Source organism: Halyomorpha halys, unplaced genomic scaffold (assembly GCF_000696795.3).
Source record: "Halyomorpha halys isolate HHAL.00 unplaced genomic scaffold, Hhal_1.1 Scaffold201.1, whole genome shotgun sequence".
Classification (NCBI taxonomy): Eukaryota; Metazoa; Arthropoda; class Insecta; order Hemiptera; family Pentatomidae; genus Halyomorpha; species Halyomorpha halys.
In genome coordinates this window covers 667,422-686,769 of record NW_027111296.1, presented here as the reverse complement: position 1 = coordinate 686,769, position 19,348 = coordinate 667,422, and the positions used below count along the sequence as shown (strand labels likewise).

At 29.6% G+C, this 19,348-nt stretch overlaps 1 protein-coding gene across 3 annotated transcripts in view; it reads left to right on the top strand.

Moving 5' to 3' along the window:
- Nucleotides 1–17,481, top strand: part of LOC106679416 (tudor domain-containing protein 1) — a 72,576-nt gene extending 55,095 nt beyond the window's left edge. For all 3 annotated transcript variants that reach the window (XM_014418565.3, XM_067049317.1, XM_067049316.1), the window contains 8 exons: nucleotides 2,686–2,902; nucleotides 3,126–3,396; nucleotides 3,483–3,673; nucleotides 6,727–6,840; nucleotides 6,922–7,039; nucleotides 8,816–9,055; nucleotides 15,357–15,527; nucleotides 17,056–17,481. In XM_014418565.3, the coding sequence (XP_014274051.1) occupies nucleotides 2,686–2,902; nucleotides 3,126–3,396; nucleotides 3,483–3,673; nucleotides 6,727–6,840; nucleotides 6,922–7,039; nucleotides 8,816–9,055; nucleotides 15,357–15,527; nucleotides 17,056–17,237 (1,504 nt within the window). In that variant the 3' untranslated portion in view covers nucleotides 17,238–17,481. The remainder of the gene's footprint in view (nucleotides 1–2,685; nucleotides 2,903–3,125; nucleotides 3,397–3,482; nucleotides 3,674–6,726; nucleotides 6,841–6,921; nucleotides 7,040–8,815; nucleotides 9,056–15,356; nucleotides 15,528–17,055) is intronic.
- Nucleotides 17,482–19,348: the final 1,867 nt, after the last annotated feature.

Sequence of the window (19,348 nt, the reverse complement as noted above, 5' to 3'; positions counted from 1 at the left end):
TCCCTGGCAGGGCCAGCAGTGGAAATATGTGAGGAAGACGAGTCCTCCTCATCTGGACATGTAAAACAAGTTATCTTCGTTCATTTTGTTTCCATGAGTATGGGGGTTTTTAAAGGCACTGCAGGTGCTACCCTCTCTCCCTGCAGCGGCCATTAGATACAATGGGGTGAGCCAGGTGCCCCAAGTGGGTTGATAAAAGACAGTATATTTTTATACACTCTCTGCCATTCATCCTCAGCTCGAGCTCCCTACGCCTAGCTTGGGTGTTTAAAGGGCCCGTCATGCCTGTCTTATTGGCAGGGATAGGGAGAACTGGGAATCCTCAAACAGTGAGTAGGGCGCTCTAGCCTGATTCATCCACAAAGAGTGGGGGAGACACTCGCACCCATCTCCCTCTCTAGTCCTGTTACCCTGCCCATTAACCCCCCAAAGTATATTTCTCTTTATCTACTTTTTTATTTCTGTTTTCATTAATTGTTTAATACTTTTTTTTAATTCTTGTTAATTTATACTTTTCATTCTACATCTTATTTTTCTTTTCTTTAAGATACTTTTTGTTTGTTCATTTTTGTTATATAAACTCTCACTTATTTTAAATCATTTTTATCCATATATATATATATATATATATATAGTTGACCGTAAAGATTCAAATATAAGAAGATGGTCAGGGTTGCGGTCAAAAAAAGAACAAATAGTTTAAAACTATTTTAATGTTTGACGTTTCGCTCCACTTTGCAGGGCTTCATCAGGGCTAAAAAGATACAAAAAAAACTGAGAATATCACTGCAATAAGGTAATTTAAGCTAGGCTAAATATTATGTAAAAATAAAGTCATAAGAAATTACATATAAATAAAAGGAAGGAAGACCTAAAATAGTATCAGTATAAAATAAACTTGAATAACCAATAAGAATAAAAAACAAGTAAAGTAAAAGCCAACAATGGCAAGAGTAAAATTTTTTTAAAAATACGTAAAATATACAGTTAAAAAATTACAGAAGATGTACAAAAAACAAAAACAATATGGAGGGGAAAAAAAAGAAGAAGAAGGAAGTAGAGATTAAATAAACGTCTTAAAAGAATAAATATAAATAAACATAATAATAATGACAATAAATGAGCAACGAACAAATCAAGACCACTTACCTGTTCAAAGCGAACGGTTGAACAGAAGGCAACAATGAAGCGGAAGCGTGGAGGAGTGGGGAGGAGGTGGCCAGCTGTTTAACGGCTATATTTCTATTTCAAATACGTCACGTATATGGGAAGTAGTCATAAAGATATGACAAAAAATGAAAAATAATAAGAGAAAGATATAGAAATATGATAATAATAATTTTCTAATTTAGGAATAACTAAGTAAAATTAGAATGTAACATTTTGTTACTAATAATACGAGTATATACTGAAGAAATGAAGAAAATATAGTTAGTGTAGTTAATACAATATAGGATATAATAACAATGATTGTAAAAGAAGTAACTAATAATAAGTAAAAGTAGATAAAGAGTATTAAAAAAAAAATACAAAGAAATAAAATTAGGCAATGATAACAACTGTAGTATTTATATATCATGAAAATAATCATTTATCTATACTGATAATAGTAATAGTAAAGATAACAGGAGTAACATGAATAATATAAAGTGAGGACCTCCATTGAGGTCCTATACAGCCCAGAGTGGGAATGTCTAGGTTCATTTCTCAGAGCCTCCGCGAAATAAATATTGACCAGCCCGGATGGGAATCGAACCCACAACCTTCTGAACCAAGGGTTCTGGGACTTGTCATCTTTTTCTAGGTGTCTACCACTGAGAGAGACTAAAGATGATCAGGACCTCCTGTATCCTGGAACTGTCCTTCCTCTTCCGTGTCTAAACAACAAGGGAAGTCTTAACCAAACGTCCTGTCTAGATGTTCGATGTGAACATTGTAGCACACAGTTTTGAGTTTTTTCTTATGATTTTCTTTATGAATATTAATTTTTAACACTTATTCTTTGTCTTCTATTTTTTCTTGAATCTACTGTTATTACAAACATGATGAGAAGATAAAAGTTTGAAGTATTTGAATCTGCTCAACATGGCTGCTATTTACCAGACTTTCGGAAGAACACGCGCTGCTATCTTCTTTATTTTGGATAACGTATTTTTATTTCATATTTGACTGATGAAAATTGGTTAGCTTGCTTTTTGGTTCAATAACATAAATAAACAATACTAAAACAATATTTAACATTGATACATAAAAATGAAAGCATATTAAAAATCATTTATATAAAAAAAAAAAAAATAACTATCTACTCAAATAGAAGATATTACAATATATATATATACTTTTCATTAAAGTAATTAAAAAATTGTTGTGAAATATTTTTTTGTTTTATTTTTTAATAAAGTAGTCAAAAATTGTGAAACAATTTTTTTTCCTCTGGCCTCTTAGATGATGAGGAGATATCCTCATCTGCATTTTTTAGATATGTCATAGTAGTGGGTCCAAAACATTTTCATGAAATATTCTGTGGTTGAAGCATTAAGCTTTGCTTGTTGTTCTTATATTTTTTTAAAGTCAGTAGGGTTGTGGTTGCATGCCAAGTGATGGTAACTGTTTGATTATAAAATTTGTACATATTGTATTTTTATTTTCTATATCAAGTAAGTTTTGTTATCTTTGTTAATTTAGATTAGTTCCTGGAATGATGCTAGCAGCAAAATGGAAAAATAATTGGTACAGAGGATATCTAATGATTGTGAGAGACCAAAAACCCGTGGTAGCTCTGATAGACAAGGGAATAGTTGCCATACCGGATCATGTTGCCGAATTACCGAAGAAAGTTATAAACATTCCTGAATGTGGTGTTAGAGTAATTTTTGAAAAACCTATCCTTAACAAGAACATGGTTAGTACTTATTTCTCTTGTCACTCCTTTTTTTAAAATTTAATTACATGTGTAACCTTATTGTGTAGTGGTTTAACAAAATTACCACTACACGACAGCACCAAATATGGTTTGAAAGTACCTTATGGTATACTGATTAATATTAGCCTAGAGGCCCTATGAAATTATTAAAATTTTAGTAAAATAAAAATTATATTTTTAAATTTAATTTTTTTTTTTAAAGGCTGGTGAAACAGTTTGTATTAAACATGTCTGCCATGATCTTGAGAATAATCATGTACATGCAGAAATAGATGATTTTGGAAAGGTTATCATATTAGCATGGGAACCTGCATTAGAAGAGGCCGGTCTTGACTGTATTAAGGTATCATCTGGATCAAAAGTTCAGATATCAGCATACCATTCACCATCAGCTATCTACGTTCAGTCTTGCGACTCAATCCAGAAGACAATTCGTAGTGAGATTTTACAGGATGTTGCATCATATACCAAAGGTTTGAGGTTATTTGTTATACTACAAACTCTTAGTAGCATGTTTTGTGTATAAATTATTTTATCTTATAATTTTTTTTTTTTAAAGGACAACCCTTGAAGAGAAAACCATTAATTGGTGAATATTTGGCATGTCGTTATATTGAAGATGGATATTATTACCGAGCGCAGGTGTTTCAAAAAGAAGGTGACAAATATAAAGTAAATTTTGTCGATTATGGTAATACAGAACTGGTAAGCCAGGCAGACATGAAGCAACTACCAGATCACTTAAAAAGGGTAAGTCGAAATTGTATTCTATTTGTATTTAATCGATCTATTCTTATAATTTATGTTTGTGTTTATTAATTTATTAATTAAATTAATCAGTTGGAAACATAAATGTCACTTTAATCAATAATTTTCTAATTGTGGAGAAAATTTTTGGGTTGCAGTCAATGAAGAACACAAATAAATAAAAACTTATTAATTAGTACTAACGTTTGGGCCAGAATTTCAAGTCTTCATCGAGGTTAAGAACAAAAAACAAGATAACAACCATAATGAGTAAAAGCAATTGTAGAATGATTAAAAAAAAAAAAGAAAATCTCTAGCACTATTTCACAGATTTCCGAATAGGTGCCTTTTCAAATATTTAATTATGATGGACTGATTTGAGTGATCTTTGAACAAAAGTTATTTTTTTTGAAAATGAAATCCATTATCACCTTTAATGAAACCTAATTCCTGTAGAGAAACATGTTCTAGCATTATTTTAATTGTTCTAAATGAATCGTTGTAATATATCTTTTTGTTCCCCTAAATTTGGTAGAATTCTACTATAATTTTTTTTTTAAATCATCAATTCTATTAATTGTTTATAAACAATCAGCTAACAGAGTTTTGTTCCATGTTTAAAAATCATGAATTAAATGAAAATAAAAAAATTAATTTTCCTGTGATGATATGTTTGTCAGTGATAAAAATGGGTTGGTTTTATATATTTTTTCTTAAACAGAGTATTTATGCAACTTATGCTCAATACTAGATATGTTATTGTGTGCTAAATTTAAGTGTTTTATCTACCATATTTAGCACATTAATATCAAATAAGTTTCTTGACTATAGTACAATTAACACAGGCTCTGTTATTTAACAATGTAAGGAATTACCTGTGGGTTACCAATCTGTTGTAATCAGAGTGAGGGTGTTGAGATTTATTCTGTGAGTTCGTCAAAAGACAAAAGTTAATCCTCCTAGCATTTGAACTCAAGAAAGCTAATGTTTCATGTTGAAGTAACATTGAAAGTGTTTACTTGTTTTTATAATCTAATTTGTTTTATAAAATTAATTTAATTGGTCTAATACTTGTAAATAAGTTTCTTTTGTAATGTAAAATCATTTTAATATCTTAATTGTAAGTCATGTGTAAGTGGCGATATATTTACGAAAATTAATCAATAGCAAACTGTTATGAACGCTCGTTATATACAAACAAAGGAGCATTATTTATAGTATTGCTGTTTCTGTGGTTCTCCAGTTAGTTTCATTGTAATTGCCGTTATAAACAGATCCCTTTAAAAGTGTTCTTTCATTCAGTAGTGAACATTTGGTCAGGCCATAATATTGATGTACTCTCATTGTTCCAGCCTCAGGTGTCCCTAATTTTTTCTGAGAACGATTTTACAACTCAACATCTTCCTTAGTTTATAACCGGAAGGAGGTTAGATGTATAGTCATTTATATTTATATATACATAATTCCGTACTCATAGCACTTATATATATACATGTATAAGATTTTGTATAGTTTCATTTTATTTTATTTTTTTATTCTAAAAGCATCACAGAGTTAATTATTTTGTTTTCATTTTTATATAAAGAAGTAATATGTTTTATAATTTTTGTCTCATTTATTTCTTCATCAATATCTTAAAATTATGCTTTATCGATTTTGCAGTCTTTTGTTATCAATTATATTTTCAGATCATAATGAATTGGAACCAATGTTCTACTATTGGTTGATATTGGTTTCTTTCCAACTTTGATTTATAGTATTGTTGTTTCTGTGATTCTATTTTTGTAGTTTTGTTGTCAGTTGTCAATTATTAACCTTCAAGTGTAACATTGAAGGAAAACACACTGTCTGTATTTTTAAATGAATTTCATATTATATATTATAATGCTAAATCATAAAGCCTCAATTTTATAATATAAATGTCTAATGATGTGTAATTTACAAAATAAAAATCGTTATTATAAACTTCAATATTTCCTTTGTTATGTACAAAAGACTGACATTTCAACATCCTCCTCTGTGATCAGGGTTTATTCACTTGTACAATAGTTTTTAATTATACCTCAAATTTGAGATATTAGCACATAAAATTTTTATTTTTATTTATTTATTTCTACTTACAACTGTATTTCCTTAAAAATACATCTGGTAAATTTGACGTTCAAATCAAAATGGAGTTATACAGGCATGTAGAGAAACTTCCCACTGGTAGCACTATAATAATATTTCTACACTGTAAGGTCTCAATGACATCTTCTTTTTCCTCTGAGGATTTTCAGCAATGGAAGAGGAAGCAAGGTTAGAAAGTAGAGAGTTTTGGTGGTTAGGGAGTTTATAATTGGATTGGTATATCTGGTTCGGGCTAGATCAGGTTTCATATAGAACATTAAGATCTTTATAGATGATTTTATTTGTGACAAAGTAAGGAGCATTGAGGATTTTATGAAGGATTTTGGATTGTAATGATTGGATACAAGAGGAATTTGAAAATTTGAACCCCAAAGCTCAACTTCTTTTGTCTAGATAGGACGTGCAGAGTCCTGTCTTTTCAGTCTTGTTTAAGGATTCCAGGTTTGTCGTTTGTCCAGATGTTGTCCAAGGTAGCGGATCTGTTTTACAGAGATAAGAGCAACATTATTAAAGGATACTGTAGGGCAGTCAGTAGGTTTACGACGAAGGGTAAATGTGACCAATTTGATCCTCCAATTTCGGCACCATTCTTTGATGAGGGTTGTGATATGAGATTGGAGAGGTTGGGATACAATTAAAGGGTTATTATTAACTCTGAGCACACATGTGTCATCGTAAATGGTGAGGATAGAATACAGGAAATAAACTAGGATTTATGATTTAATTAATATTATTTTATGAGTCTTAATTCTGATACTAAAATCAGTCTACCTTCAGTATCTTTTTTTTGTTCTATATTTTGTGACAAATAATGAAAATTCCTGATTTCTGTCATGATGTGTAAGGTTATTATAAAATTATAAGTAGTAACTTGAGGTTTTCTACAGTAGATAATCTCTTTTTAATCCATTTAAAATTTATTACAGGTTCCATGTTGCGCTGTTAAAGTAGGCCTCAAAAATGTTCCGAATTTACCATTTAATACTCAGTGTATGAAATTTCTGAATGAGCTTGCTGCTAATTCGATAGAAATGTTTATAGTAAGTGTTCTTTTACTTAGATTCAAAATATTTGTCTTAATTTTAAGTTTAAAAAAAAAAATAATATAAATTTCATTTTAGACCTACGAAAAAGACTTGCGGGAGGTAACACTTGAGCTGAGAGAAGGAGATATCGTAAATAAAGTTTTATTCAGCTTGTTGGAGCCTAGCTGGAACAAACCAGATTTCAATCCTTTGCGTAAGTATATAGTTGAATAAGATATCTTTTTTTCTGATTAATTTCCTTTATATCTAATTTCGATATTTGAATGAATGAAATAAGTGTGTGTGAAGAAGTTTTAGGCTTTAATCCATCCTCACCTTTAAATAATGATTAGGTAAAGTTAGCACATGCTGTAATTCACAAGCCTGTTATGAACACCAAACAAATCAGCAGCTATAGACCTATCAGTTTATTACCCATTTTTGGAAAATTACTGGAATCAGTTATAAAAAAAAATCTTAATTCTTTTTTCAGAGCATCAAAATTAATCCTAATTTTCAATTCAGTTTTCAATACAGTCATTCCACTTCTCACTAACTGGCAAGACTATCGGAATTTATAATTAATGGATTCGAAAGAAAAAGACACACCCTGGTAGCGTTTTTGGATATTCAACAAGCAATCGATAAGGTCTGGCATCGAGTTCTCCTATATAAACTAAAGAAAGCAGGCACTGTAAAACCTATACAATATTCTGAGCTCATTCCTCAACGGTAGAACATTTTCTGTCAGAATAAATTACAAAAATTCTACCCTTAGACAAATCCATGCCGGTACTCCACAAGGTTCAGTCCTTTTTCCCATTCTGTTCAACTTCTACCTTCATGACATCATCCAGTCCACACAAACCTCCATAGCTATGTTCGCTGACAATACAGCTGTCTTCTCTCAACATGATGACATAATAATCACTAGAAACACTTTGCAAAGTCACCTTAATGATCTAGAACAATATTTCACTAAATGGATGATTAGCATGAACACTGAAAAATGTAATTCAAAAGTTTTTACTCTTTGACACCCAACAGACCCACCGGAACTAATCCTCAAAGGTGGAATCCTGCGGGTGAAACAGTAAGATAACTGGGAATTCACCTATATCAACATCAAACTAACTCAAACCTACGCAAGGTTACCAATGCTATATCCTATCCTAAACAGAAATTCCAAACTAAAACCAGAAACAACTGTTATTATATTTAAAACAATTCTAGAGCCACTGCTGATGTACAGCTGTGAAGTCTGGGGAGTTGCATCCTTTATGAAAAGGAAAAAATTACATTTTCAAAATTAAGTCCTAAGAATCGCAGTAAATGCTTCTTGGTTCATAAGAAATAGCCAATTTCATCGGGAATTACAAATGGAGTCAATAAAGGATTACATCAAAAAACGGTTCATGAAGTTCTACTCCCAGTTGCCGACATTTAAAGGAGCAGCAGTGACCTACAAACCTGGGAAACCCAACCTCAACCCGAAGACTGAAGCCCAGGTTGCTGCATGACATTCCGTTATAAATTCTATATTTATTAATTCATTTTTCACACTACCTCTATTTTACTTATTATTATTATTATTTTTTTTTCTCTAGTCCCTTTTTCAAATTAACTTGTTTCTTTTCACCATTAGAGGGCAATTGTTTGTTTTGCTAAGTCTACAAGTATCATTATTTTTTGTTATTAATTTTACTTTTCTCTTTTATTAAGAAGCATTATTCTTATCTATTTATTTTATTTTATTTTTTTCTTTTAATTATAACATTGTATATAGTTAGGTATGTCTTTTGCACGAGACTATACCCCTCCCCCCCCATAATCAACTGTTGAAAATATATACATGTAATGGTTATATCAACCATGTAAGGCCCACCAGGCCGATCTTGTATAAAATAAAATATATATATATATATATATTTATAAGATGGAGTAAATTATATTGAGTTTATATCTTTAATAATTCTTATTTTACTTACAGGTACTCATATTTACATGGCAAGTGAAATAAAATATGAGTCATGGAATAAGGGTAGTAAGTTTGAGGTGGTTGTGGCGTCTGTCATCAGACATGACACTGTTTTGGCATTGCGTCCTGCATCAGGACTTCTTAATCATGTTGAGCAAACTCTCATTCCAAGGATAACTGAATATTGCGAGTCAAAAATAAATGAAACTTACAATCCCCGAAGGTCGGAATTGTGTTTGGCTAAATTTCATGGTATGTACTTGTTTATGCTTTATATAATTAATTTTTTTTTCTTACTGTTGTTAATTTACTTTTAGTTGCCTCTTAACCCTTAATTTGTCAGTGTATCAAGCAAGATATGTGATTTTCTAAAATTATTAGTATAAAACTAGCTTTCTTTCACCGGTATTAAATTTAACTTACATATTTTACAAAAAAAAACCGATCACAAAAATAAAAACTAACCTTAACTATATGTAGTGTAATTTATTTATATCTATCCATTTAAGCAAAATAAATGTAATGCAGTAAAGAATAGCTGCCATAATAAGATACATTGACAATACAGATAGTAATTATCCTTTTTTTTTTTTTTTTAAGTGAAACTTCTTTACTTATGTTCTACATCTGTACAAGCCAAAAAAAATAATTCAGGAGTAAATTGATTTTGTGACATGAGGGAACATTTGAGATTAAACAGGAGTGGTGGTGGGCAACGCTTGATGTTTTTTTACATTCAGATTAAAACGTCTCAATAAATAAAAATTAGTTGCATACTGTATTTGTGGGAAATGTTCAGCATTTCATTCTCTTTTAAATGAGTTCTAATTAAAAAAATTTTCTTGACGTTACACTGAGATAGATAGGTGAAAAGTGACAAAGATAGCGCCAGTAATAAAATGATAATGAGTTTTTGAACATTTGAATTAAAATATCTTGAAAAATAATATATTAATTAAAAGTGATATGGTGGTCTTTGCTGGAAAACTAGATTATTGGAGTTATTTTCCACTTTGTTATATTATTTTGTATTCCTACAGTAGCATTCTGTAAATTTTATTATATAATTATATGCTAATAAATATTATTATATACTTAAATATCTTTATAAATACAATTTTAATAAATTATTTCATTTCCAGAAGTTTTGCTTCTGTGGGCCAGTCCCAAGACTACCACAATTGTTTTATTCAATTAATCTCCTAAAACATGAAGTAACGTAATAAACTCTTATCTAATAAACGTATGCTAAATAAAGTACAGTCAACAAATAAGAAATAGCTTTTCCATTTTCTAAACAAAAAATGGTTAAATAAAAGATCCAGTAGAGTGCACTAAAAAGCAATTAAAATCTCATAATGCATAAAGTTAAAAGTAAAGTGTCGTTTAAAAAAAAAAATTACATTTTCACATTGTGTTTTTTCTTGAGACTAGTAATAAAATAATTTAATTTCAATTTAGTTACAGAAAAAATAAATTTTGTCCAAACATGAATGAAAAACTTTTTATTTCATATAATTTTGGCAACAATAAAAATATTTTTGAAGGATAAAACTTTTATAAACTATCAATTTATATATATATTGTTGATATATGAGCCCCTAGAAAAACTAACTCAATTTAATTAAGATTTAGCAATTTGCAGAATTTTAAATTAAACATCACAAATACTCCCAGGAATTGTATATTTGAAAAGAGATTTGAATATTTTGACTTGAATAAATTCAGACTCCACCCCCAACCGTCTTCTCCACAGATAAGTTTTTATTATTATGTAATTTTATATTAAAAAATCTGTTGCAGTTCGCACATCACACAACTTTTACTTACTATGCCACATACGTCCCCAAGGTTTGTGCATATTGGTGGGCTCGTTTTGAAGTTATCAATATTTTTGGGATTTTCGAAAAAAAAAAAAAAATTAAGACTAGGGGAAGGTGAAAAACAAAAAAATTCTATTCTATATATATTAGATATTTTGATGACATTTTGTCCTTTTTTATTTTTAGCCATTTTCAAAGTTTTTTCCCCTACTTTTTCATTCTAGTCATTTTATTAAAATTCTTTGTCACTATAAATATAACTACATGGAAGTATTAGTTAACATTTTTTTTCTTGGGACCTTTTAATTAATTAATCTTAATTTTAATTAATATTGCGTTAAAAAGTAATAATTAAAAACATCATATACCTAAACTAATATTTTGGTTTATTTCTATTTTGGGGAGCGTTTAATTTTTTTTAATCATATATTTTTCATACTAATTTGGAAATAAATTTTAACAACTATTTTTAATTTCCAAAGATGTCTATGGATTGTCAATATGATTTTATCCATGTTTTATTTCTATGATACGCAGTTCACAAATAGACTATTTGCTATTGTTGCTATTTTAGTGCACTATGTTGGACATTTTCATCAGTGAGATTACAAAATTTTATTTTTATATAGTTTCACTTTTTTCAATTTGGGTTTAATGAAGTTCTAAGAATATTTTACCTCAATCATTATGATTGATAATTAATATATCATTTAGTTTCATATCAATATTTTGTAAAATATATTTTAGTCAGTCCTCATATTTAATAATTTTGCATTAGTATCAATATATTTATGAGTCAAATTTTTCATTTCTTACATTTATTTCTTAAATTCTTAACCTGCTTATTTGGCAGTATATCCTACCAGATATTACCTATTTTAGCCCAAAAAATTGTCCAAATATTTAAAATTAACTTATCTAGGCCTTAAACAATATAAACAAAAAACTTTTGTTTTTCTATTAGAAGGAAATACATCGTGTGTTTCTTGACGTGGTTTTCATAGGGTGGATCCGTGGCGTCACTCCCACGCCTATTTTTGTGAGTGCCACCCATTGGCTAACGGACCTCACAAATGCCCGGGGGGAGATTGTAAGTGAGTATTGTATAGTTATAAGCTTAAAAAAAATCCCGGTTTTGGCCGGGGACTCGAACTCACAATCTATGGGTTGGCAGACAGGCTCATTACCACGCTGCTACCGTCGCTCCCTATTAAATTATTATATCTTATATAAAAGATTTAATTTTGCCATTTCATTGATTCTGGATCCAAATTCTCTGTAAATGTAAGTTCTAGGTTTGATAGACTCACTCAGGTCCAATCATGATCTGCTAACCTGCATTTTTGTGTTGCCATTAATTCCGTCTAATACTACTCTCAGTTTGCTCTATTTTGTGTACAGTTGTGGGACCTTTTGTTAAAATGGATTATCACTTTGGTGCTTTTCCTAATTTACCTTGTCATAAAACTATATTTTACCCAAGCATATCAAATCAATTAAAGATTATAACAAAGTAGACCAAATCTCCTTTTCTTCTAGGGTGAATTATGTGGTTATTTCAATCGGTATCATAAAGTAAAACCTTTGAAAAAAATTTAATCTTATTGGCCTGTCTCGCTAAAGTCCTTTTGAAAACTAGTAAAAGGCTGAAGGGAAATATCTTATAATAACAAATTATTATATTTTATATAACATTTTAATTAATTAAATTTAATTTACATTTTACCTCATTTGTGTTTTTTCAAATTTTGCCTAAACATATCAAATTAATTAAAGATTATAGTAAAGAAATTAAAAAAAATTCTTTAAGGAATAATTGTGAAGTTATTTCAATCTATAAGTATCGTAAAATAAAATAATTGAAAAAATTTAATTTACATTAAAAAAAATTACTAAATTTTACCTGATTAATATTTTTTTTCAAATTTTACCTTAGCATTTCTAATCAATTAATTTAAATATCAAAATTGACTTTTGTAATAATAATTGGGGTATTCGTTATCTTAAGTTTAACATGTTAAATGGAGAAATATTTCATTTTTTTTACCATGTTAAAATGATAATGTAACATATAACATGGTTGAGAGTCTATTAATAGGTCTGTTAAATGGAGAATGACGTCAATGCAACACTGGTTGAGCTTGTCACTATTTTGTTTGTTGTATTAGGTTACTTGCTCGTTGTTTGTGTCTTGATTGTATTATTATTGTTTGTCGATTTCAAGAGTGCCCACGACAGCATTAAAAGGTCCATGTTTTATGAAGCTCTATACAGTCTTAGGATCCCTTCCAAACTGGAGCGCCTAATAAGAATCACAAGGATAAGGTGAAATGCTCAGTTCGGATTCAGGGAGACCTCTCACCAGAATCTGAGTCCAGGAAGGGGGTGAGGCAGGGCGATGGCCTCGCATTTTTATTGTTTAATTTGGCCCTCAAAAAAGTAATTAGGTATTCCGGAATACAAACCTCTGGAACAATCATTGACAGGCTGTTTCAGGTGCTGGGATTTGCTGATGAGATGGGAGGATGCCGTCATCAGTGATTCCAGAGAACTTCTGAACATCCGCAACTGGAGAGCGGCCGCTCAAGATCGAGCTACATGGCGAAGGCTCATTGAGGAGGCTCCAAACTGGGCTGTAGCGCCACGAATAGATAGATAGTATTGTTTAGGATGTTTTGAAAACTAATAAACCAATGGGTGACAATACTAATAATGTAATGACAGTTGTCAATTAGCTCATCTTGATTCTCTTCCTCACAAATTAGAAGATCAACAAGGCACTCAGTAGCCAAACTTTCATACAATTTCTACTTTTCACTCATTCTAGGCATGTTGTAATAAATTACTTTAATTATAAATTAGAAGTAAACAATAACATGAAGTCTTGGAGAGAAAGGTTATAAATAAATTTGCTCAGAATTTATTTATACATATTCATATTCAGAATTTGCTGCTGGTAGCTCCTCTGTATTTACCATTTAACTTGACTCTCGATGTCTTTTTTCTCAAAATCTACCTCACAGTAAACAAAGGATTCATACCACCTGCTTCCAGGAGACGTCCTCTCTGCTGGCGGTCCAAACAAAGAGTGTATTTCTTCCTTCAATGATATCTCTTCTTGGATGCCTGCAGACTCTTGGTGTCTTCTTTCTATTTGTCTACCACTGACCGTAAACAAACGATGATTGGCACCCCTTGCTTCCAGGAGATATCATCTCTCCCACGCCTAAACAACCAGTCTCCAGTTTTCTTTGTTCATTGTTCGATAGTAGATGCTAAAATCGATTGTCCCACAACCATTTTTAGTCTTTCTCTATGATTTTCTTACTGTATATTTTTCCTTAATTCTCATCTTCTATTTTTCTTAAATTTAATGTAAATACAATAATCATAGAAAATAACAAAAATTGATAACATTTTAATCTATTTTCTCAACATAACTGCAATTCACCAGACTTCAGAAGGACATGTGCTATGTAGAATATTTTGAACGATGCATTTCTACTCCATATTTGTTTGATCAAAATTGGTTAGCTTGCTTTTTTGTTTAATAATAATAAATAAACAAATATTAACATTTTTACTTAAAATAAAATACAACTAAAAACGATCTGTACATAAAAAACAACTTTTTTCCAACAAAGGGGATATTACAATATATATATATATATATATATATATCATATAAAAGGAGATGATCAGAGTGCGGTCAAAAAGGCACAAAAAATAGTTAATAACTATTTATTTGTCAACATTTCCCCCCACAAAACAACTAAAAATATTTTGACAATGTAGGATAATAAGATACAAAAAAGTAAACTAAGGTAGGGTTAAAATAATATCAATGTAAATATAAGTGAAAAAAAAAAATTATCCAAAAAGAAATAAAAATATGATGTATGATAAGTATGTATATAAAAAATTATATATATATTTTATATAATGTTAATAACATATTTTTCATGATTTATGAATGGAATTCATTGATACTAGTTATGCTCATTAAACTGCCTGACACTGAATAAAGAATAAATAAAATGGATTTAGTGAATGACACAAATTCTTCCTTATTAAAATACAATAGTTTATTTCATATCATCAGCAACGTTTCGGGAGATTTTCCCCATCTTCAGGCTGCTAAAAAACAAATTCAACAAAACCATAAACATGCGCTTACAACAACGCTAATATATCATATACACTCAAAGAACTATTTATAAATTATTTACTTGATAACAAAAACCTATATATATGACATATAATTTTCTCCTATTTGTCATTATTGCTAATATATTATAATATTAATGTCATTTAATGAGTAAAACTTGCTAATGGTCATACATTTTAGGAGAATAATTACCTTTCTGAAGGTTATCTTCCAATAATCTTCATAAGGAAGAATTTGTGTCATTCACTAAATCCATTTTAATTCCATAAGACTCTTCCAGTAAAAGGATTATTAAATTTAGAATAAATAAAATTTTGACATGGAAAAGGGAAAATACATTATATATATATATATATATAGAGAGAGAGAGAGAGAGAGAGAATTTGTGTATTTTAGTATCATTAAAATGTATATTTAAATAATGTCAATATAATATTTTTCATTAATTTGGAATGTAATTCATTGATACTAATTCATGAAGCTGTCTTGACACTGAATAAAGAATAAATGAAATTGATTTTGACCAAATTTTTTATCTTAGATCTTATAATTATTGTTTCAGAGGACGGGAAATGGTACAGAGCTTTATGCCTCAAATCTTATCAGCATAATGCAGCTGAAGTATTTTATTTTGACTATGGCAACTCGGGTGAAATATTACACAGATGCATTCGCAAAATGGTACCAGAATTTATGGAAGCACCAGCTGTTCTGAAGTGCTGTCAAATTAGTGGTGAGCTTCCTATAATGTTTTTTTTTTTTTTTTTTTAGTTTTATTTAAAACCAATGTATTTAATTACACTTCTTTGGACAGTCTAGTTCATTTTGATATATTTAGTGTTTTGTTTTTTGGGTATATCACTGTCAAAGTAAAGGTATGCAATGTATTTTTTAATTATGTTTTATAATTGTATATACATATATGTACTTACATTATTTCCAGAATCTTACCTTATTTAAAAAGAAATACTTCACAGATTTATAATATACATTTTTAATAAACTACATATTTACATAGATTCACAGTTGTACTAGGTTTTTATTACTTTGAGCTTTTATCATTTTTATTTTAAGTAAAACTGTTATTAAATCAAATGGTGGGTCAGGGGTTCAATACTTTGTAAGGAAGTACTGTTTCTAGAGTTTCTACTATTTCCTAAGACTTGTGCAGGGATGTGATTTAGTCAGAATCAAGCTCAACTGCCAGGTTTCTCTCAAATTAAAGTGAACCCCCTTTTTTTTGAGCTATGCTTACCGCTCACAGATTGTGTCACTAAATAATAATATAAACAAAAATATCACTAATATCCAAATGGAAACAATAAAAAACCTTTATCAAGGAATAAAAGGAAATAAACAAAATAGTATTAAAGTGGTTTAAGGGTCACAAAGGGATCCCAGATAGGTAAATGGTAAATGGATAAATTAATCATTACAACTGGTCAGCCAGTAGACATTAAGTTTCCTTATACCGATTATGATAAAATGATTAAATTAGATTAGATAGAAAACTGGCAAAAACAATATCGGGAGAATCCCACCGGGTAGTTCTGTAAAAATATATTTCATATCATTCAAAAACTGTGGTTCTCACTAACTAGAATAGGGAGAGACATCATACAAATATATATTAGACTTAGACGAATTATGAAATTAGTAATAATTGAAACTCTTCTATGCGAAAATTGTAGCGGTGACGGTACTCTTAAGCATATTATACTTGAATGTCAAAATGTTACTTATAATAGTATATTAAAAGTAACAGACTATCCAAAAATGTGTAACAGACTCAGTTATGGTATAGTATATTGGTAGATCGGATATACTTAACTTAATTTTAGCAGTGACAAAGGGATTGGGAAAACTGTTCTTCAAAGATTTCATAGAATATAACTAATTAATATAATTAGTTGGTATGGAATAAGCCAATGCCACCTACACTGGGAGAAAAAAAAAATACCACACACACACTGACCATTTTGCAAGGCCATGTTATCAGGGGAACCTCAAAACGTTTACTTCTGTTACAAACTGGAATTCGAAATTTTTCGCAATCACAATACTTCCCTTTGCTTACTTACCTTAATATCTGCATACACCTGGTAGGGGGTTACAAAATAAAATCTTGTTTTATTCTACTACCTACTTTTTTTCCCATGTTCTCAATTTTTAGCTTCTGATATGGTTATTACTTTCCTTATGTTGATATAAATTCAACTATATAATTTTAATTTTGTTCTTTTGTAATTACTTTTTTACAGGTCTCCCCGAAAAGGTGTCTGATTCTCAAAGTTCTAAACTTAAAGAGTATTTATCTACTATAAGGACAGAAGCTGTAGTGTTAGAAGACGTAGGGGATGGAGATTGTGTCCTCCGAATCCCAGCGGTTGAAAGTTACGCCTCTCAATTGGGTATTCCAATCAAACATCCAAAATCTCATTAATTATTTTGTTGAATTAATGTTTTCTAGTTTAGGACTAATCCTCTTGGCTTCGATACCAAGAGGTACATTATTACTTTTAAATTTGTTTCTAAAACTTTTATTTCATGTACATATGTGTTAAAAATGTTTTCTAGGATATATACATATATTTTTTTTCATATCTTTTATTTTATGTTTTTTATTTAATTAATGAGAATATATATATATTTTTGTTTATATTTTATAATTAGTTTTATCAAATTTATTTAATCACTGAAATAAATAAATTTGATAAAACTAAACATTTAATAAAGTTTAGTTTTATCAAATTTATTGAATTTTAGAGACTTTTTTATTGAATTTAAAATTTCTATACAATAGGAACCTCATGTGTACTGTTGGTTAGCTTTTTATGTTTTTCTTAATTAATTAATTACAATTGATTATGTTCTTTATGACTCTTTGACTTTTATTATTTTATTTTATTCTAAATTGGTATTTATTCTTTTCTTTCTTTTTAAGTTGTTAGGTTTAATAGTGAATAAAAATAAAAGTTGAAGAACTAATATTGAAAAATTGTAATTACATAGTTCAGAAATCTTTTATAAATAGTATACCCATAAGATTATTTAATATAATTATCAACTGTTAATACAGGAAGTTTTCATAAACTAAATGTGTATTATTTCAATCGAAATCTCATTCTTTTTGGAAGCTTTCAGTCTTGCTTTTGTGGTTAGTTAGAAGTTGAATTTTAAATGAACACCTCCTTGTCTCATTTCTTTTTGCTCTCTTCCCTGTGTGTTCTTTCATTTTTCAAGGATATGCTAAAACTATTTTAGTGTAGGCAACTGTCATTCTCCTCCCTGCCTTAAATTTTTTTTTTTTTTTTTTTTACTAGAGTTTTATCACCTTTAAATGATTTAAGATCGATCCTTGGTAATGTTTGGTTTTATGTAATTTATTACACTAACAATAAAAAATCTACAGTAGAAATCCATTTATCCAGATGGGCCATTTTTGAAACCTGGTTTATCCACATTTTTTTAAATTTTTTGTTTGGGTATTTTTAAATTCTTACTTTTTTCTATCAATGAAAAGTTTTTGTTGACTATAAACTTTATTTAATGACATTTATTTTAAAAATTACAACTGTCTTTAAGTCTAAAAAATTAGAAATAACAAAATAATGTTTTTAATACATATATTTTTATTATTATTAATCCATATATTAAAAGCAAAATCAATTCACTCTAACAACATGGTCTGCGTGGACTGCAAATCATTTCCGAAAGTAGACAGTTTCAAATACCTTGGCTCCACAATAACATCAATAAATGATCAGCAGACTGAGACTGACCAGCGTATAACAAGCGCCAGCAGAGCCAGCTTTGATATACAGGTGCATGACCTGGACTCTGACAGGTACCTTAGAAAGCAGAATCGAGAGATTTGAACGGGAAGTCCTCCATACAATAACAGGAGCGATCTGGGATCAAAGCCTTAACTTGGGCAAGGGTTTTTTCACGATTAAAAACTATTCTCTTCTCCTGAGTATATGTTCACTGGTTCGGGTGATAAATATAAAAAAAAATAGAGGACCTGAAAAAATCTCATAAAAAAATTGAAATAATAAAAATAAGTACCTTCCAAATGATAGACAATTTAATAGTATTGAAATATAAACAAGTGAAAGAAAAAAATGTAAGATAGTGCTCCAAAAAACAAGTAGAGTCCAGTGAGTGAGAGCACTAGGTGGGGCCGCTGCAATGCGGGCTAATACTGACTGCAGACTGCCTTATCAGTCTGTATGTAGGCCCTAATCCTACTATAGTTCGTAATGTTGTTGTACACATGCTATACCACCTGCATTGTATTTATATACTCGTACCACAAAAAATCTCCTCATTTATCATCCACGGTCAACTATCTCTCATAATTATGTCTCCTTATTTATGTAATAAATTCTTAAATTTAAATTTAAAATATAAGTAACTTGTAGTTAAAAAAAAAATAAACTTATAATTAACAAAAAAGAAAAAAAACAATTGAAGTAAACTAAAATAAATTAAAAAAAGAAACTGAACTGTTGGCCTTTAACACTCAAGGAGGATAAGAACTAAGAGTGGACT